General features: G+C 39.2%; 1 protein-coding gene across 2 annotated transcripts in view; it reads right to left on the reverse strand.

Annotated features, from left to right (window-relative positions):
- Positions 1-22,246, reverse strand: part of LOC128638698 (AP-2 complex subunit alpha-1) — a 112,230-nt gene that overhangs the window by 33,914 nt on the left and 56,070 nt on the right. Inside the window, exons 15-20 of one of the 2 annotated variants that reach the window (XM_053690819.1) lie at positions 21,072-21,229; positions 18,775-18,840; positions 12,246-12,328; positions 12,016-12,106; positions 8,599-8,721; positions 8,388-8,504 (exon numbers count right to left, since the gene is read on the reverse strand). In XM_053690819.1, the coding sequence (XP_053546794.1) occupies positions 8,388-8,504; positions 8,599-8,721; positions 12,016-12,106; positions 12,246-12,328; positions 18,775-18,840; positions 21,072-21,229 (638 nt within the window). The remainder of the gene's footprint in view (positions 1-8,387; positions 8,505-8,598; positions 8,722-12,015; positions 12,107-12,245; positions 12,329-18,774; positions 18,841-21,071; positions 21,230-22,246) is intronic. The other variant, XM_053690820.1, reaches the window with a different exon arrangement.

Here is a 22,246-nt window from a genome sequence, read left to right on the forward strand (position 1 = left end):
GGCTGAGTTATCCATTTTTCAATATGTTTATTAAACAAACATGCCAATGGTCAGAATTCTCCTTTTTTTTTGCTAATGATTCTAAATTAAGCATATCTATGAAATCAACAAGCTGATCAATCTATACAAATGGGCCAGTAACTGGCACTGGAGGTTTAACACAAAGGTAAAAATACGCATGGCATTTTTTCTCTCTCTCCTTTCAGAATGGTTTTTGATACCCTCTTCACTTTAAAGGGATACTAAATCCATTTTTTTTTCATGATTTAGATAGAGCATGCAATTTTAAGCAACTTTCTAATTTACTCCTATTCTTTGTTCTCTTGATATCTTTATTTGAAAATCAAGAATGTAAGCTTAGGAGCCGGCCCATTTTTGTTTCTGCACCTAGGTTGTGCTTGCTGTTTGGTGGCTAAATGTACCCACTAATCAGCAAGTGCCATCCAGGGTGCTGAACCAAAAATGTGCCGGCTCCTTAGCTTAGATCCCTGCTTTTTCAAATAAAGATAGCAAGAGAATGAAGAACAATTGATAATAGGAGTAAATTAGAAAGTTTCTTAAAATGACATGCTCCATCTGAATCATGAAATTAAAAAAAAAAAACAATTTATGCTTACCTGATAAATTTATTTCTCTTGTGGTGTATCCAGTCCACGGATCATCCATTACTTGTGGGATATTCTCCTTCCCAACAGGAAGTTGCAAGAGGATCACCCACAGCAGAGATGCTATATAGCTCCTCCCCCAAATGCCATATCCAGTCATTCGACAGAAAACAAGCCGAGAAAGGAGAAACCATAGGGTGCAGTGGTGACTGTAGTTTAAAATTAAAAAATACCTGCCTTAAAATGACAGGGCGGGCCGTGGACTGGATACACCACAAGAGAAATAAATTTATCAGGTAAGCATAAATTATGTTTTCTCTTGTAAGGTGTATCCAGTCCACGGATAATCCATTACTTGTGGGATACCAATACCAAAGCTAAAGTACACGGATGAAGGGAGGGACAAAGCAGGTACTTAAACGCAAGGTACCACTGCCTGTAAAACCTTTCTCCCAAAAATAGCCACCGAAGAAGCAAAAGTATCAAATTTGTAGAATTTTGAAAAAGTATGAAGCAAAGACCAAGTCGCCGCCTTGCAAATCTGTTCAACAGAAGCCTCATTTTTAAAGGCCCATGTGGAAGCCTTTCTGGAGGCTGCTGGCCAGCAGTCTCATAGGCTAAGCGGATTATGCTTCTTAGCCAAAAAGAAAGAGAGGTTGCCGAAGCCTTTTGACCTCTCCTCTGTCCAGAGTAGACAACAAACAAAGCAGATGTTTGACGAAAATCTTTAGTAGCTTGTAAGTAAAACTTTAAAGCATGAACCACGTCCAGATTGTGTAATAGACCCTGGTTTGGTACACAGGACTACTGATAAGGAGAATCACATTGTAAAGCAGATAACTCGGAGACTCTACGAGCCGAGGAAATAGCTACCAAAAACAGAACATTCCAAGATAAAAGTTTGATATCTATGGAATGAAGAGGTTCAAACGGAACTCCTTGAAGAACCTTAAGAACCAGATTTAAGCTCCATGGCGGAGCAACAGGTTTAAACACAGGCTTGATGCTAACTAAAGCCTGACAAAATGCCAGACGCTTGTGCAAAAGAATAGACAGGGCAGAAATCTGTCCCTTTAAGGAACTAGCTGACAATCCTTTTTCCAAACCTTCTTGGAGAAAGGATAATATCCTGGGAATCCTGACCTTACTCCATGAGTAACCCTTGGATTCACACCAATAAAGATATTTACGCCATATCTTATGGTAAATTTTCCTGGTGACAGGCTTTCGTGCCTGTATTAAAGGTATCAATGACTGACTCGGAGAAGCCACGCTTTGATAACATCAAGCGTTCAATCTCCAGGCAGTCAGTCTCAGAGAAATTAGATTTGGATGATTGAAAGGACCTTGTAGTAGAAGGTCTTGTCTTAACGGCAGAGTCCAAGGTGGAAAGGATGACATGTCCACTAGATCTGCATATCAGGTCCTGCGTGGCCACGCAGGCGCTATCAAGATCACGATGCTCTCTCCTGCTTGATCTTGGCAATCCGACGAGGGAGCAGAGGAAACGGTGGAAACACATAAGCAAACACCTCTGGATGGATCTCCCACTCCCCCGGATGAAAAGTCTGTCGACTTAGAAAATCTGCCTCCCAGTTCTCTACACCTGGGATATGGATAGCTGATAGGTGGCAGGAGTGAATCACTGCCCAGTGAATTATCTTTGAGACTTCTAACATCGCTAGGGAACTCCTTGTTCCCCCTTGATGGTTGATGTAAGCCACAGTCGTGATGTTGTCCGACTGAAATCTGATGAACCTCAGAGTTGCTAACTGAGGCCAAGCCTGAAGAGCATTGAATATCGCTCTCAGTTCCAGAATATTTATTGGAAGGAGTGACTCCTCCCGAGTCCACGATCCCTGATCCTTCAGGGAGTTCCAGACTGCACCCCAACCCAGAAGGCTGGCATCTGTCGTTATAATTGTCCAATCTGGCCTGCGAAAGGTCATACCTTTGGACAGATGGACCCGAGATAGCCACCAGAGAAGAGAATCCCTGGTCTCTTGATCCAGATTTAGTAGAGGGGACAAATCTGTGTAATCCCCATTCCACTGACTGAGCATGTAGAGTTGCAGCGGTCTGAGATGTAGGCGTGCAAACGGCACTATGTCCATTGCCGCTACCATTAAGCCGATTACTTCCATGCACTGAGCCACTCGAAGGGCGAGGAATGGAATAAAGAACACGGCAGGAATTTAGAAGTTTTGATAACCTGGACTCCGTCAGGTAAATTTTCATTTCTACAGAATCTATCAGAGTCCCTAGGAAGGAAACTCTTGTGAAGGGGGATAGAGAACTCTTTTCCTCGTTGACCTTTCACCCATGCGACCTCAGAAATGCAAACACTATGTTTTTTTTACAGTGTGTATAATAAGCTAACAGAGCATTGCACCCACTTGCAAATGGATGATTAACCCCTTAGTTAAAAAAACGGATCAAAAAAACGATATAGACGTTTTTTAACAGTCACACCAAACTGCCACAGCCTTGCTGTGGGCCTACCTTCCCCAACAAACGATTTTGGAAAGCCTAAGAGCCCTCTAGAGATGTCCTATAGCATTCAGGGGACTCCTGGAGGAAGCTGGATGTCTCAGTCTGTAACAGTTACTGCGCAAAAAAGCGCTAAATTAGGCCCCTCCCACTCATAGTAACACAGTGGAAGGCCTCAGGAAACTGTTTCTAGGCAAATTTAAGCCAGCCATGTGGAAAAAAACTAGGCCCCAATAAAGTTTTATCACCAAAGTATATATAAAAACGTTTAAACATGCCCGCAAACGTTTTATATTGTAAATATAAAAGAGTATTACCTCAGAAAGTAAGCATACCAGTCGCTATTAAATCACTGTATTCAGGCTTACCTTACATAAATTTGGTATCAGCAGCATTTTTCTAGCATTCACATCTTCTAGAAAATAATTTTAACTGCACATACCTCATAGCAGGATAACCTGCACGCCATTCCCCCGCTGAAGTTACCTCTCTCTTCAGTCATGTGTGAGAACAGCAATGGATCTTAGTTACAACCTGCTAAGATCATAGAAATCACAGGCAGATTCTTCTAATTTTTTGCCTGGAACAAAATAGTACAACTCCGGTACCATTTAAAAATAATAAACTTTTGATTGAAGCAAAATAACAGCTACATTTCACCACTTTCTCTCTTACTACCTCCATCCTTGTTGAGAGTTGCACGAGAATGACTGGGTATGGCAGTTGGGGGAGGAGCTATATAGCAGCTCTGCTGTGGGTGATCCTCTTGCAACTTTCTGTTGGGAAGGTGAATATCCCACAAGTAATGGATGATCCGTGGACTGGATACACCTTACAAGAGAAAAAAGGGTTTAGTATCTCTTTAAGGGTTAATTTTGAGCACCATTTTTAAAAAAAATGTTGTCAAGATATATTTCAATACCCTCTTTTCATTCACTTTAAGGTAACTATCTGAGCACTTCCATTTTCCCCCTTTCTTTCTTGCCTAACGATATATTTCAGTACCATCTTCATCACCTACTTTATAGGGAAGTCTGAGCAACATTATTTAATTTATTCAGATTTTTATTAGAGACATCAAGGTCAATTTTTTTCTTTCATAATTCTATAGAATGTGTCATTTTAAATAGCTTTCTAATATGCTTCTATTATCAAATGTGCTTTGTTCTCTTGGTATCTTTTGTTGAAAATCAGCAAATGCAAGGTCAGGAGTGTGCACTTGTCTGGAGCACTCTATGGCAGCAGTTTTGCAAGAAAGTAATCCATTTGCAATAGTACTAGATGGCAGCAAAATTTCTTGCCATGTAGTTCTCCAGATTCCTACTTGGGTATCTCTTCAACACAGAATATCATGACAACTAAGCACATTTGATAAAAGTGATTTACGATATGACGAGTCCATGGATTTCATCCTTACTTATGGGATTACGCCTCCTGTTAAGTAGGAAGTGGCAAAGAGCACCACAGCAGAGCTGTATATATAGCTCCTCCCTTCCCTCCCCCTCCAGTTATTCGACCGAAGTTAGGAAGAGAAAGGAAAAGCCAAAGGTGCAGAGGTGACTGAAGTGTAACAAAAATTAATACCCGTCTTAGAAATGACAGGGTGGGCCGTAGACTCGTCATATCGTAAAAGAAATACATTTATCAGGTAAGCATAAATTTCCTTTTCTTTTACAAGATAGGAAGAGTCCACGGATTTCATCCTTACTTATGGGATACAATACCAAAGCTATAGGACACGGATGAAAGGGAGGGACAAGACAGGAACCTAAACGGAAGGCACCACTGCTTGAAGAACCTTTCTCCCAAAACCAGCCTCAGAAGAAGCAAAAGTATCAAATTTGTAAAAAGTTTGAAGAGACGACCAAGTTGCAGCCTTGCAAATTTGTTCAACAGAAGCATTGTTTTTAAATGCCCATGAGGAAGCCACAGCCCTAGTAGAATGAGCCGTAATTCTTTCAGGAGGCTGCTGTCCAGCAGTCTCATATGCCAGACGGATGATACTCTTCAGCCAAAAAGAAAGAGGTAGCCATAGCTTTCTGGCCCCTACACTTTCCAGAAAAAACAACAAATGATGAAGATGATTGACGAAATTCCTTAGTCGCCTGCAAGTAAAACTTCAGGGCACGGACCACGTCCAAGTTATGCAACAGACGCTCCTTCTTAGAAGAAGGATTAGGACATAATGAAGGAACAACAATTTCCTGATTAATATTCTTATTTAGCAATCAATATACAGGGAATTCCAGGTACACCATTTCCATACATATAGTGCATACTGATTACCCCTCCCCAGATAGGAAATAATATCAGCCTGTTCTGATGCATCAAGTTTCCCCAGAAACAAATGACTGAACATACCTCAATGCTGCTTGTAGCATGACACGGTTCGCCACACTGAAGATATTTCTTTTACACTACCTTCAACTGCTCTGTGGGAACCAGCAGGGTCTTAGGTAAAGTTTGCTAAGATCATCAACATCAGGGCAGAAAAATAAGATGTCTCCACTCCTCTTAGGAATTAAGCGACTGATGATTTCTCCCTGAGAAAAATAGTACTCACTGGCACCATTTTAAAATAAAAAACTTCTTGATTGAAGAATCTAAACTAACACCTCACTTTACCTCTTCCTATCACTAACAAAGGGAAAGAGAATGACTAGAGGGGGAGGGAAGGGAGGAGCTATATATACAGCTCTGCTGTGGTGCTCTTTGCCACTTCCTGCTAAACAGGAGGCGTAATCCCATAAGGATGAAATCCGTGGACTCATCATATCTTGTAAAAGAAATCCAGTTTTTTAACAATTAAAGTATTATATATATGAGGGGGGCGGAGCCTACAGCTGTAGCGGCAAGACGTGTCTTGAGGGAGCTCCTGGCTCTTCTTTGGAGTTTTACATGATAATTATCTTGCTTTTCTCTAAATCTGAGCTTATTCCATAGCTAAAACCCAGCTAACTACTTTTTGATCGAAGATTCTGTTAACACTGGGCGGATCTTTTGGGATTAGTCTCTGCCTATGCTCTACAGTTAGGCCTCACGGCTGCTGCACTCACACAGTGTTTGTCGGGCTGTGGATCCGGGGCTGCCGCATATTCCCCCCCCTAGAAGACTGGGGTTACGAGTAGTACTACTTACTACTACTGAAAACTTGGTTAACATTTATGTCTGCTCTGAATTTGTCTTTTATTAAGAAGCCACATAACGCCAATTTATTACCTACTCATATCTGTGAAGAACAATGGAGTACAAGAGAGATGCGTTAAAAGCCGTTATAGCATGGGAGCACTCAATAACAACTGCGATCAGGCTGTCATACAAACAACTTGAAAGGGATCTAATGTTATTGATTTTCCCAGCGACAGCTCTTAGAGACACTTCCTCACAAGGGGATATAAAACAATTTACTCCTCTGGACTCTGCGAACCCAGACGTGGAGGAGGGTTTGAAGCTGGATCTCAGCGGGAACAGATATCCTCACGCTCAGACCTTAAGTGCATCACAGTGCCCTGACGACCCTGGGGTACAGACCAGCGCTTCAGACGCTGCAGTGGAGTTGCCGGAGTTTCAAGCCGAGCCACTGAACACTGCTCCTCCATTTCCCATAGCCCGCAGGATGACCTCGTGGCTCTGTGGGGATGGCACCGGGGGTACTAATACTTGCACACAGCGGAGAGGTCAGAAAACAAAATGGCGATTGCCTAGGTACACGGATACGGAGCCGAGCTGCGCTACTAACTCTCCTGTAGCTGAGGGGAAACATATGCAAGAGGTACCAGTACTGTGGAGTGCTCCCCTCGTTACAGTGCTAGGTTCCCCATCTTTTGTAGAGACTTCTCTTCAATGCCGATTACGGTCTGGAATTGGCTGAACAGGTTGAACTCTCTACTCTGATGTGCAACCTTTTTTCCTTTCTCATTTTTTTGTTGCCTAAATTGAGAGAACGTATAGAGCCTTGCCACTGTAGTCATACCTAATACAGGAACATTTTATACTTTAAGCGTGAAAATATCTGCCAAGAACAAGGTCTAGGTATCTTACCCATGCTCGCAAGAGCTTATTACTGTGTCCATTAATGTGATAATAGGGAAATTGGTAATGCACTGATTAAGGTTGCTTAGTTTAATTGTACATAGTTGAGAGCATGTATAGAGCTTTACCACTACAGTTATATATAATGCAGGAACATATTGTATTACAGGTCTATAAATTTATCTACCAAGATCAATGTTTAGGGTATGATCGCGAGTGCTTATTATTATGTTTATTAAAGTGACAATAGCGAAAATGGTAATGCACTAATTAATGTTGATTAGTTTTAATTGTATATAGTCTTAGTCTCTATGGTTTATTTCCATGTGTGTGTTTTCCTGTGCCCACCAATTGCATGCTATAAACTGTTTAGCACTATTGTTCTCTATAGAGTGAGGGGTTCCAAAGTGCCTTTAATGCCCTTAGATGGAGATGGGGAACACATTTGGGGTTTGAGAGGGCGGGCTTTGTAGTAAATAGATATATTTTTGAAGGTAAGGCTAGCTACCCACCCCTAATAGTAGTTTCACTGACCATTTCCCTTCTCCTACTTAATCCGGTCCCTCACCTGACATCTGGCCCCCTGTCTCCTTCATCCTTTATAGTATTAATTAAGGGGCAGGGTACACTTATCCAGACCCGACAGCTTAAGGCACCGACTGATCATAGCTTATATCCCTCCCGTTGCCCTGTGTAGCAGTTGCGTTCTTCCATAATGTGGCTTCTCTACTTGTTATCTAGTGGAGCACAATATAGAGCATTTGTTTGTTGTTATATTTAATTCACTAATTAGGGTCCAAAAGTGGCCGTACTTATTACTAGAGTCCCCTTTTTGATCTATCTCAATTATCATAGGTCCAAGAGTGGCCTTTTGCAGTTTTGGGGACACTCATGCATAGCAATATAAAAGGAGGTTCATTACTGGAGTTCAGTAGTGGGGTGCGAGCAATAGCGAGGTTGTTATTTACTTGCCTATGTAATTTACCGTTTGGCATAATTGTATCATATCAAGTATTGGATGCCCCATTTTCTGAATGTATGCATAAAGCTGTATTTTTTGAATAACCTCAATAAAAACTTATTTAAAAAAAAAAAAAAAAAAAGTATTATATATATATATATATATATATATATATATATATATATATATATATATATATCCTTAGTGCAAATCACTTTTGAACATGTATGTATGCAAGAGGATATTTTTTTGACACACAAACACTGGTTTTCTCTAGCAGATTAAAGCATTGAACTTACAGACTAAGTTGCTTCCATCGCTGAAAAAAATCTTGGGAAGGCATTTCTGTGGCTTGGAAGAATTTATTGATAGTAATTGGTAGTTTCAGAGTAATGTTTTGTAAAGTTCCTCCATACCTAATTAAAAGATAAGAAGGTGAACAAAGTATTTATAAGGAAATGGGCCACTTCTTTATTTAAGTCTGCAAAAAAATAAAAGCTTAAATATTACCTGAATTTTAGGTTAATAAGAGGTGCTTCATTAAAGTCAGTCAAACATTCAATATTTAACACCTGTTGAACCTGAGCTCCCCCTTCAACAACTGGGTCAACTGGCTTTGTCTGAATATTAAGCTGTAAAGCTTATAGTTAAGGGTGATAATTACTTCAATTTGTCAAAACATTTAATAATTGGAACATTTTTACTAATAAATAAATCAAACTTTTCATGATGCTGACAAAACATGGTTGTAATCCACAACTACACTGCATATAGCGTTAGTCAGTTGTCCACATCATATTAAAGTAACAACTCACCTGCCCCATCCTACAGAATTTATTAATCCCATTATCCTTCAATTAAACATATAGAAAAGCTTAAAACTACACTTATGTCAACCTTAAAAACTTTTATGATTTAGATAGAGCACACAATTTAAAAAAAAAAAAAGAAACTACTTTCCAATTTACTCCAATTATCAATTTATACTCATTCTTTTTATTTGCACTTTGAGGCAGCAGCTCCGACTTAGCATGTGCTAGAGTTCAGTGTATACAAGTCTAACTGTGGACTGTTTTTGATTCATACAGGGTGCAGGAAAATAGACATCCGCTTCAAAAATTTATCAGAAAAAAAAATAAATCTACAGCTAATTTGAAATTCAGATAAATTGCTATTGCATGGTCTTTTTGATGTACATTTGTGGATTATGCAATTCTACTATATTTTAGCTCTTAAAGGACCACTAAAACACATAAGAATTCCATAATCAATAAATGCATAAGAAAAAGATGAATTTAAATGAGTATTTTTTTCTGACAAATGTCAAAGTTCGTTACATTTTACTTCCCACTACATCATGTGACAGTCAATCAGAAAATGTGTATACGTATAGGCTGGTGCCTCGGAAAGTGTGCATATAAAAAGATTGTGCTCATTAAAATAACAAAAGTTGTTTAAAGTCAAAATTAAACTTACGATTTATTAGAGCATATAAAATTTTACTGTCCCTTTAAGTGTAATTATTTTTATTATAAGGTAAATATAAATACTATGTATATTTTACAGCATACCATGCAGCTTTAAATTGTTGGGTCTCATCCTAGACTCGAAAACATTCTCCTGTCACTCACTAAGCCATACAACCAAAAAGATTTTCAAATAACAGCATAAAAGGTGTCCTGTGTGCAATTAATCATTTGGTTATGATTTTGTGTTGATACTTGCTTTAAAGCCATTATCATAACATTTCAATTCTTAACTGCGATAATTAAAATTTTATTTTAATATGCCATCCTTAAACATGTTTCATAATATTAAGTGAGATTTGTTTTCTAGGGATTAATCACTGAATGTGAACTAACACGCAAAGATTTTTTTCAAACGGGTAAAAAGTATTAAAACCTATTTAATAAACCTTGCATTTAAATAATGAATAGATATAGGATTATTAAAGTAATTTTTGGAACCAATTTTAAAAATTTATATTTTTGTAAAATATATTATTCGCCAATAGCAAAAAAAAATTATGTAGCTAATGATCTTATATTTAATTTGCATTAAATGCTGTTTTAGGAATGATCTAGTTAGTTAATATAATAAGCTCTTTCATAGGATGTATATAGAAGGATATTTCTAAGCATATGAATCGATCTATGAATGATCTGTCTAAAGAGACATTTAACATATTGCAATAAATCTCTTTGTAATCCTCTAAATAAATAAAAAATGAACACTAGGGATAAAGTTACAACACTCAGATAAATTAACAAATAAATCAAATAAAGAACGCCAAAATTGTGATCTATGATTGAAGAAAATATAGACCAATAAAAAATGGGGAGGAACGTCAGCCTCAGCCAATCAACAGGTCTGAAAATGGTTTAAAAGAAGACGGCGAAACAGAGGACATTATTATGCTTGAAAAAGGCTGTAGTGACAGCCGAAACGCGTAGCACTGCTATTCTAACATTCTGAAAAAGGAAAAATTATTATTAAAGGAAAAAACATTATTAAAGGAAAAACGCTGTGGACACAAAATAGGTACAGGAGCCGTACTGGAACACTTCCCAGGTCAGAGGCTGCAGGGCAGAGTCTGCCGAATCTATTGAGCAGGGAACGAAACTTACACCGGACCAAGGAGAGAAGAGGGTGTGTTTATCAGGGCTCAAGGACGTACCAAACAATACACAAGGTACACAACTGGAGGGTTCTGGATGAGAACAAACGGCTTTTACCGGTAAAGGCTAACTTAACAGAACATCTGTCTCTAACATAAAGACATTGTGTAACAAATCTACCTAACTTTTTCTGGATCACTAGCTTGAGAAATAGTAATAAGTCCCGGGCAGTATTTCAAAAGCATTGACTTTGATAGCTACTACTAGTAGCAGCTGAATAACTGCTAAAAGGCATATATTTCTTGGTATCATTAAGGAGTGTATCAATCTTTTACAAAGTTAATACAATTGCAATGCATACTCAGATCAAACACTGAAAATTGTAACAAATTGTTATTAAGAGGATTACTATAAAGTTTAAACTGATCCGTTTTTAGAATATAACTATGAAGACCACTTTTTAGATTAATTGTTATTAACTGTTTTAGGTGTATTTAAATGTTATGAACTAGAAAAAGGTGTCATTTGTTATTTATTGTTTGTTGTATTTTTTTTTATGAATTATACAAGTAAAGATTTCCATTAATTATATTCCTGTGTTTTTTTAACATGATTTGATTGAATAATGTTGGTATAAATAACACTGAATTCTAAACACACCAGTATAAGCTTATATATTAAATTTTAATATAGTAGCATTGCATTTTTAGACTGAGTATTCTCTGAGAGAAATATCAATGCGCATCCAAAATACCTTGTTGTTCCATATTGCTCTACACAGTTAAGATTTTTACTTGTTTTGTTTGGATGTTTAGTGCTTGCTTACTATTAGCCCTATATATTGTGTAATCTTAATTTTCCTTGTAAAAATGGACAGTAAAAGTGCTTTCTGAAGAAATGGAATATGGTTTGGGGAGGGTCTCAGTGAAAAGTGTTTTAAAAATGATTTGAAAACCTGTTTTTCAAGCAGACTGAAATGGTTATAAATCTTAACCACTTAAGGACCAACTAAGTACCCTGTATGTCAGTCTTTCTATGGTACTTGATAATTTCATAGCGTGGTTTCGGGAGGCCATAATAGTGCAGTGTTGCCGCTGGTGGAGGCGATCTTCAACGGCTTAGGAATTGGCATATGAGCCTACCTAGGTTTAGCTTTCAACAAAGAATACCATAAGAACAAAGCAAATTTGATGATAAAAGTAAATTGGAAAGTTGCTTGAAATTGCATGCCCTATCTGAATCATGAAAGTTTAATTTTGTTTAGACTGTCCCTTAAATGTACCCCAATAGCAGCACACAACAAAGGATATGATTCTGCAAGTCTCCCGGATATGAAACAGTTGACGTAAAGCTATGGAATTGGACTGAAGTTTTGTTCCCATAAAACAGATACATGCGTCCTGCAGCAGAGACAAAATAAAGTGTGAAATTAATAAGCATTAAAAAGGCTGGTCCTGCTAATGAGCTAATCATTAAACAAAAAGTCTATTTAATATATAAAGGAAACTTTATTTACATCTTCTAATTTTTCAGTCTTACCCAAATTTTGGCGGAATTCCGACTTAACCCCAATTTGCAAAAGCTGGTTCTCAAACAGGACTCCATTGTTCTTACACACAAACCTAGGACCAAAGAAACGTTTAATGGCTGAAATGTTCAACAATAAAAAGAGACATTAAACAATATATTTTTAAAGAATAGTATTGAGGTTATTCCCCGTCTCCCTCGAGTCATTGGTGCCACCATGTTCAAATCTAGCTTTACTGCATTCCAGTGCAGATGTGTTTGATGGAGTATTACTGCACATGTGAAAATACCTACTGTAAAACCTAGGTTCCCAAATGGCAGCAATCATAATCAGAGAGATGTGTATGAAAAGTAGATATACGGAAGTAGGTGGCTGTTCGGCTCTTTTTGGAGCAGGATTTATTTTTGTGAGAGGAAAAAAAAAAAAGAGCCGAACGGCACAAGAGGCCGGCTGTTTCTGTAGTTGGATCCTCACGAAGGATCCAAATGCAAAAGTAGTGTTTAAAGTCCCTTTAAACACACAATCCAAGCAATCGTCAAATTTGCATGCAGCTATCAAATAATATGTAAAAAGATAAAATTATGCTAACCTGATAATTTCATTTCCATTGTTACAAGGAGAGTCCACGGCTTCATTCATTACTTGTGGTAATACATAACCTGGCCACCAGGCAGAGGCAAAGACACCCCAGCCAAAGGCTTAAATACCTCCCCCACTCCCCTCATCCCCCAGTCATTCTGTCGAGGGAACAAGGAACAGTAGGAGAAATATCAGGGTATAAAAGGTGCCAGAAGAAAAAAACAAAATAAATTTAGGTCCGCCCAACAGAGAACCGGGCAGGAGCCGTGGACTCTCCTCGTAACGATGGAAATGAAATAATCAGGTAAGCATAATTTATGTTTTCCATCTAATATGAGGAGAGTCCACGGCTTCATTCATTACTTGTGGGAAACAAATACCCAAACTCTAGAGGACACTGAATGAAAAACGGGAGGGTAAAAAGGAGGCGGACCCTATTCTGAGGGTACCACATCCTGCAAAACCTCTCCCTTAAAAACAGCTTCAGCTGTAGCAAAAACGTCAAATTTGTAAAACTTTGTAAAAGTATGTAAGGATGACCAGGTAGCCGCCTTACACATCTGCTCCATAGAGACCTCATTCTTAAAGGCCCAAGAAGAAGCCACAGCTCTAGTAGAATGAGACGTAATCCTCTGAGGAGGCGTATGTCCCACTGACTCATACGAATCAAGCTCCACAGCCAAAAGAATAGGAAAGTAGAAGAAGCCTTCTGCCCCTTGCACTTCCCCCGAATAGACAAGACACAAAGCTTAAGTTTGTCTGAAATCCTTCGTTGCTTGAAGATAGAATTTCAAGGCTCGAACCACATCCAAATTATAAAGTAACCGTTCCCTTCAAAGAAGGTGGTTTAGGACAGGGAAGGAACCACAATTTTCTGATTAATGTTGCGATTAGACACAACCTTAGGGAGAAAACCCAGTCCAGTGCGGACAGCCTTATCTGCATGGAAAACCAGGTAAGGAGGCTCACAATGCAAAGCCGCTAATTCAGACACTCTGCATGCCGAAGCAATGGCCAGTAGAAAAAAGAACCAAGACAGAGTCTTAATGTAAAGAGAATGCATAGGCTCGAACGGAGGCCCCTGCAAAACCTTCATGACCAATATCAAAATCCAAGGAGGAGCAGAATGTCTAAACACAGGCCTGATCCTGGACAGAGCCTGAACAAAAGACTGAATATCAGGTAGCTCAGCGAGCTTCTTATGTAACAGCACAGATGGAGCCGAAATCTGTCCCCTTAAAGGAACTGGCAGCAAGTCCCATCTCCAGACCGTCCTGGAGGAAGGAAAGACATATGGATACCCTGACCCTATGCCAGGAATATCCACGAGATTCACACCAGAGTAAGTAGGTCCTCCACACCTTATGATAGATGCGATGGGTAACCGGCTTTCTGGCTTAAATGAGAGTATCAATCACCCTCTCAGAAAATCCTCTTCTGGCTAAGACCAAGGGTTCAATCTCGCAGTCAGCCTCAGAGAATCTAGATTTTGATGCACAAAGGGACCCTGTACCAACAGATCCCTGCGACAAAGCAACCTCCATGGAGGGGAGGATGATATCCCCAATAGATCCGCAAACCACGTCCTCCGTGGCCACGATGGAGCAATCAGAATAGTTGACGCCTGCTCCTGTTTGATGCATTCCACTACACGAGGTAGAAGTGGTAATGGTGGAAATACCTGTATGTACACTAGGTTGAATCCGCAAGGCACTGCTAAGGCATCTATCAGTTCTGCCTGGGGATCCCTGGATCTCGAATCGCATTTGGGCAGCTTGCAGATGAGTCTGGATGCCAAGAGATCTATCTCCGGAGTCCCCCAACTATTGCAAATCTCTGCAAACACTTCGGGGTGAAGAGACCATTCCCCTGGATGAAATGATTGTCTGCTTAGAAAGTCTGCTTCCCAGTTGTCCACATTCGGGATGTGGATCACTGATAGCGAGCATTCGTGGCCCCCGCACACTCCAGGATCCGAGATACTTCTCTCATGGCTAGGGAGCTTCTCGTTCCCCCCCCTGGTGGTTGATGTAAGCCACCAAGTTAATGTTGTCCAACTGGAATCTGATGAACTTGGACGAACCCAGGAAGGGCCAAGCCTCCAGAGCGTTGAAGATTGCCCGAAGTTCCAGGATCTTGATCGGGAGAAGAGACTCCTTCCGATTCCACCTGCCCTGTGTCTTCCTAGCACCCCAAACCATTCCCCAACCTGAGAGACTCGCGTCTGTAGTCACAATCTCCCAAGATGGTCTGAGGAAGGATGTCTCCGGGGACAGCAGTTCTGGACAGAGCCACCAAGAGAGAGACTCCCTTGAACCGTTGTCCAGAGAGATCAGTTGGGACAGATCCGAACGATAGCCGTTCCACTGCCTCAGCATGCACAGCTGAAGAGGTCGGAGATGGAATCTGGCGAATGGAATGACATCTATAGTGGATACCATAAGCCCAATTACCTCCATGCACCGGGCCACTGATGGCCTTGAGGAGGATAGAAGGGCCAGACAGCTGGAGACAATCTTGCAACGTCTCTTGTCTGTGAGGAATATCTTCATGGCAATCGAGTCTATTACTGTGCCCAGGAACTCCACTCTGGTACTGGGAACCAGAGAACTCTTTCCTGAGTTTACCTTCCATCCATGAGATTGAAGGAGAATAGTTCTTGAATGGTCCTCTGCCAACTGGTAGGATGGAGCCTGAACCAGAATGTTGTACAGATAAGGAGATACTGCTATCCCTCTGGATCTTGCCACCGCGAGCAGAGCTCCCAGAACCTTTGTGAAGATTATTGGAGCAGTAGCCAGTCCGAACGGAAGACATACAAACTGGAAGTGCTGATCCAGAAAGGCGAACCTTAAGAACCTGAAGTGATCCTTGTGGATTGGCACATGAAGGTAAGCGTCCTTCAAATCTATCGTAGTCATAAACTGACCCTCTAGAACTAGGTGCAGTATAGACTTTATCGTTTCCATTTTGAACGATGGAATGACAGAAACTTGCTTAAGCACTTTAGGTCTAGAATCAGGCGAAACGTGCCCTCCTTCTATGGTACCACGAAACGGATTGAATAGTACCCTAGACCCCTTTCTGCTAGAGGTACCGGTACAATTACTCCTAGAGAGGAGAGATCCCTCACATACTCTAGAAAAGCAAACAGTTTTTTCTGGATTTGATGAGAGATTTGACAAGAGGAATCTGCACCTGAGAATCTGGAACAGGGAACAATATTTTAAACGAAGAAGGGAAGAAAGACGATCCAAGTCTCTCCCATTCATTCTTAATAATATTCACCATCTTTACGGGAACCGGGAAAAGTCTGGGGCACCACCCTGTCCTCAAAACTTTATCAAGCTTAGGAATAGAAGGTTCCTCCGGTAACTTTGGTTCCGGAATCTCAAGAGTCGCTAACACTTCCTTTAACAAAAAGCTTAAAGGGAAACTAAACCCAATTTTTTTCTTTAATGATTCAGATAGAACATGCAATTTTAAGCAAATTTTTAATTTACTTCTATTATTTTTTCTTCGTTCTCTTGCTTTCTTCGTTTAAAAAGCAGGCATGTAAAGCTTAAGAGCCAGCCCATTTTTGGTTGAGAACCTGTATTATGCTTGCTTATTGGTTTGCTAACTGTATCCACCAATAAGCAAGCGTTATCCATGGTGCTGAACCGAAAATGGGCTGGCTCAGCAAAATCAGGCGGTAATGTGGCCCCTCCCGCAGGAGGATTAGAAGTGCACTGGGAAGCTGCATGTGTAATCGGAGATGAATGTAGGGAATGCACCTCACGGGACGGAGACCCCTCAGGGGTCGACGGCTCAGTGGTACTAAACATTTTATTTCTTTTAGATATCACTATTCTATTTAGGCATGTGGAACATAGTTGAGCAGGCTGGTATAGCGAAACCTCCTCACAATAAACACAGGCATTAGATTTAGGTAAAGAGGGAATACCCTCTAACATATCAGAGTCCTCCTTAGCTGCGCTTTAGTAAGGACTACAGAAAGATTAAATGGCACCTTTATACTTCCACCACCTCCTGTGACCCAGGCCCACAAAGAAACTCATTATCGTCTCCTGCAACCGACGGTCAGGAAAAGTAAGAGGAAGAGGCCACACCCAGTCACATGGAGTAAAGTGCGGAGCCATGAAAAAAGCGCGCCAACTAAACAGGCTGCGCAGTAATCAAGGAAGGAAAAACCTGACTGTTCCACATTGCCAGACATCTCACATATGTCGCAGCAAGAGACACAATAAAAAACAATTAATCATGTATACATCCCCCCTCCGTTCAACAATCACCTTCCGGAGATATTAACCCTTGATTCTATACAGATAAAGGAGCCACATTGTGACCATGTCTTCTTGCGTTTTCATTACAAAGATAAGAAATGAAACAATCTTACCAGAATCAACGCCGTGGAACAGGAAAACGGCCTCTCAAGTTTGACAGTGTGTAGCATCGCTCCTGACATGGACTTGAGTAAAGAAAGCAGGCAGTGAAACTCGTCAACACTGATTGCTTAAGGAGCTGTTAATATGAGTCTGGATGGTTTCGCAGAAAGACTTTCCCTCCATCTCCAGACACTAACATTCATTAATGGTCTCACTAAGAGGCTGACAAGACTACTTAGAACTCTAGTCCCATTCCGAAGAGTACTACCCTTCCTAAGAGACTACTCCGAAATCTTCCGACACTTCTCTGCCATCCTCCTGTGACAAAAGGCAAAGAATGACTGGGGGATGAGGGGAGTGGGGGAGGTACTTAAGCCTTTGGCTGGAGTGTCTTTGCCTCCACCTGGTGGCCAGGTTCTGTATTCCCACAAGTAATGAATGAAGCTATGGACTCTCCTCGTATTAGATGGAAATAGATAAATTAGCGTAAATGATTCTTAAACTGATGTATAAATATGATAAAATGATAATCAAATTTGAGTGCATTTTGCATCTCTGTTTTGTTGATACTTATGTTCCAATAAATTTCAAATACAAATTGTAAAAAAGCATTTTTTTTTTAAGGTTGAGTAATAAATATAAATAATTTTAAATGTATTCTTTGAACAATTTAGAAAAACACCACCACATTTATATTTGATAGATTCACATAAAAATGTTGAATTATAACCATTCATTAAAGTTTGTCAATTGAACTAAGCAAACTGCGGTAAACATGCACCATATTCAGTTTCAAAGAACACAGATACAATCAGCCTTGATGCTTAGATTGATTTTAAGAAAGATAGCGGTTTGTAACATATGATTAATTATAAGGAATAGTATAGGCAGAATTAAACTTTCATGATTCAGATAGAGCATGCAATTTTAAGCAACTTTCTAATTTACTCCTATTATCAATTTTTCTTTGTTCTCTTGGCATCTTTATTTGAAAAAAGCAAGAATGTAAGCATAGGGGTCAGCCCATTTTTGTTTCAGTACCCGGGTAGCACTTTCTGATTGGTGTCTAAATGTAGCCACCAATCAGCAAGCGCTACCCAGGTCCTGAACCAAAAATGGACCAGCTTCTAAGCTTACATTTAAATAAAGATAGCAAGAGAACAAAGAAAAATCTATAATAGGAGTACATTAGAAAGTTGCTTAAAATTTGGGTCTCTATCTGAATCATGCAAGTGTAATTTTGACTAGACGACTATTCCTTTAAGCATATTATAATTTGAGTAAAAACTCTGGAAAAAAACAACTAATGAAATAGCTGAACAAATTAACATAAGCTGTCTTTTGTAAAATAACATCAGAACAATGCACCATCTCTATTGAGCAAGAGCAACAACAAAACAACTAACACAAAACATGTGCATGATCAGTAAGAGTGACAAAACAAATGCATGCTTTTTACACGTACACAGACTAATCATACAGCGCTATAGGACTAGATATAAATGCTAGGAAATCCTTAAATGAACACATATTTTGTCTGAAGAACGTGCAGGAATACATAAGCATCTCTTACTTGTTTAGGAGGTCATCAGCCTCAGCAATAGGCAAAGCAGGATCCTCGGAAACAGCAGTACCAGAGCTAAGAGTAAAGAGGCAAACCAAAAATGGAAAAGGTGGACAAGAGTAGCAATGAAGAAACCAAAAGGGGGAAAAAATAAAAATTAAACTGTTAGGATTATGAATAGAGTGAGTTAGAACACCAAGTCTTAAAGACTCAGAAATTAGGCATGCAACACTGATTAGAAGCAAGTGTCCCCAGTCAGAGAAAAGCAGAACAGCTTACAATCTCTAGCTAATGAAAGCCTGTAAATGTAAACAAGCCAATCTATGCCCACCGTATGAAAAAAGAGAATATTACCCTATGAGGGACATTAAAAACAAAACTGAATTCCAAATAAAATGTGCAATTATGTATTGAAGAAAAGCAAAAAAACTCACTGTATTTCCTTACTTGCTTTTGCAGTAATTTACCTATGAAATGTGTATTTTTCAGATTAATAACTCTAACCCTGCAACTTTATTCAGTGATTGCATGAAAGGAGATAAACAGTCAAAAAACTTTTTAAAGTGTAAGGGGCCCATTTATCAAGCTCCGGAAGGAGCTTGAGGGCCTGTGTTTCTGGCGAGCCTGCTCCATAACCTGTCCACCTGCTCTGAGCAGGTGGATAGACATCGCCGAAAATCAACCCAATCGAGTATGATCAAGTTGATTGACACCCCCTTGCTGGCCGCGAATCTGCATGGGGCGGCGTTGTACCAGCAGCTCACAAGAGCTGCTGGTGCAATGCTGAATATGGAGAGCGTATTGCTCTCCGCATTCAGCGAGGTCTGGCGGACCTGATCCGCACTATCGGATCAGGTCCGCCAGACCTTTGATAAATATCCCCCTATGTCTCTAAACTGCAAGAAACGTAATTAAAGTTTTGCTAACCATGACATTATTGAATCTTTATATATTTGTATTCTTATGCAGATCTTTTGCTATACAGTGCTTAGTATATATATATATATATATATTTATGTATTATGTATATAAAAAAAAAATCAAAACATTTGGATGCTTCTTAAAGTCATAGTCTAGTCAAAATTAAACTTTCATGACTCAGAGCATGCAAATTTAATCAACTTTCTAATTTATTTCTATTATCAATTTTTAATTTGTTCTCTTGGTAACTTTATTTGAATGTAAGCTTAGAAGCTGGCCCATCTTTGGTTCAGCACCTGGGTAGCACTTGCCGATTGGTTCATTTAGACACCAATCGGCAAACCCTACCCAGGTGCTAAACCAAAAATGGGCCATCTCCTAAGTTTACATTCTTGCTTTTTCAAATAAAGGTACCAAGAGAATGAAGAAAAATTAATAATAGGAGTAAATTAAAAAGTTGCTTAAAATTGCATGCTCTATCCGAATCATTAAAGTTTAATTTTGACCATACTATCCCTTTAACAAATAAAAAAAAAAGTACTTCAAAAACAAAGGTTACAGAGAGAGTATTTATTCATCTAATTAGCTTTGGAGAATGGCAAGTTCAGAGCAAAGTTGTTTTACCAAAGCAATGCACATTCTTTTCAATACTTTAGTACAAAGCACTACAAAAAAACAAATGTTGCAAGGACAGTAAAATAAAGCAGTAGATGTTTGCTGAATCACATAAAAGTACCCCAACCCATACCCTGATTTGCATGAAATGATACTAAATCAGCCCTTACTCTGAAGGCTGGGCTGCATCGACCAAGAGAGATGCAGGACTCTCTGAGGGCGGGTCCACGTCACTGAGTATCATCCAATCACAGGCAGGCACAGCAAGACAGACAAAGACAAGAAACAATCCCACCAGCAGCAAGACAGCAAAGTAGAAAACAAAGACGAAGAAAGATACCTACATGCAATTAGACAGTAAACAGAAATCACAAAAACAAAAGCAAACACACACAGCTTAATTTCAGTCATTGTGTAAAAATCAAATCCCATGTGAAGAGTTTCAGGAACTGCATTGTTGCAGCTGGTTATTAAGGTGCAGCCTCACACAATCTCATGAATCTGTTTTTTTTTTTTTTTTTTTTAAATGTATTAGGTCAGGCATATGCATAACAGGGATTTAAATAAAAAATATTTGTAAAACCGAAGCCAAAACACACATCGACTCTACTGTTCCTAAATGTGTCGACTCTAAATGTGGCATTTTGCTTACTATAAAAAAAATATAATATTGCTCTCAACCAATATGCATCCCTGGAAGTTGTTTGTTTCTGGAGGCACTTGTTCAGCAGTGGACTCTGTAGACATGATACTTTTATTATCATTAATACCTTAAAAAGTTATCTTCAGCACCGGGCGCTACAGAGACTGTGGAAGAAGGCGTGTCTGAAAAAACATCGACCAACAGGTTGCCGGAACTTGGTGCAGCTGATCCAGTCACAGGGGCTGCTTTAAAACCAAGAAGGTCAGCTGATGGTGATGGCGTGGACTGTAAAGAAATGGATCAAATTAATTTAAAACTCGTTTATTTTCTAGAGCAGTCAAGCACAGATTCCAGGCTAGCATAAAGGCACATATTAATGATAACTAAAAAGCATTGCATTTCAACTACCATAAGAAGTATTTCTGTTTTATACACCACTTATACTCTCCTTTAACAAAAGTAGTATCTAATCCAAAATGGACACCAAATCCCACAGTACATCATTTTAACAAAAGTGGAATCAGCAACAAAACGGCATCGTTTTTATAGAATATGTACATTAAGGGGTGGTCCTAAATTATAAAATTTGGGGATGTAGCTAAATATTTTAGGAACAAGAGGTAAAAGGTGCACAAACAATCCATAAAAAAGTCAGCGTTAACAGCTCTTATACCTGCATTCTTATCAAATGTCGATTTTTGTGCAGATCTTTAGCAATACATTGCTGATAATTATTTATATAAAAAAAATAATGAACATCGCTACATGCAAAATGCTTCTGCATTGCCACCGCCTGCTCACTGACGGCCAGACTGCAGTCAATCATAAAGATCAGATCAAGATGATTTCAATCCACCACCTTTTATGTGGCGGACAGGTTAAGAAGCAGCGGTCTTGATAAATGGATATATAGATATATATATAGATATATATAGATATATACACACACACATTATATATATATATACATATAAATATACATACACACATATATATATATATATATATATATATATATACATATAAATATATATATATATCACACACATATATAGATACATATAAATATATATATATATATAATTTAAAAGCATACTAAAAGTAAAAACATAATTTATGCTTACCTGATAAATTCCTTTCTTCTGTTGTGTGATCAGTCCACGGGTCATCATTACTTCTGGGATATAACTCCTCCCCAACAGGAAATGCAAGAGGATTCACCCAGCAGAGCTGCATATAGCTCCTCCCCTCTACGTCAGTCCCAGTCATTCGACCAAGAATCAACGAGAAAGGAGTAACCAA

Source organism: Bombina bombina, chromosome 8 (assembly GCF_027579735.1).
Source record: "Bombina bombina isolate aBomBom1 chromosome 8, aBomBom1.pri, whole genome shotgun sequence".
NCBI lineage: Eukaryota > Metazoa > Chordata > Amphibia > Anura > Bombinatoridae > Bombina > Bombina bombina.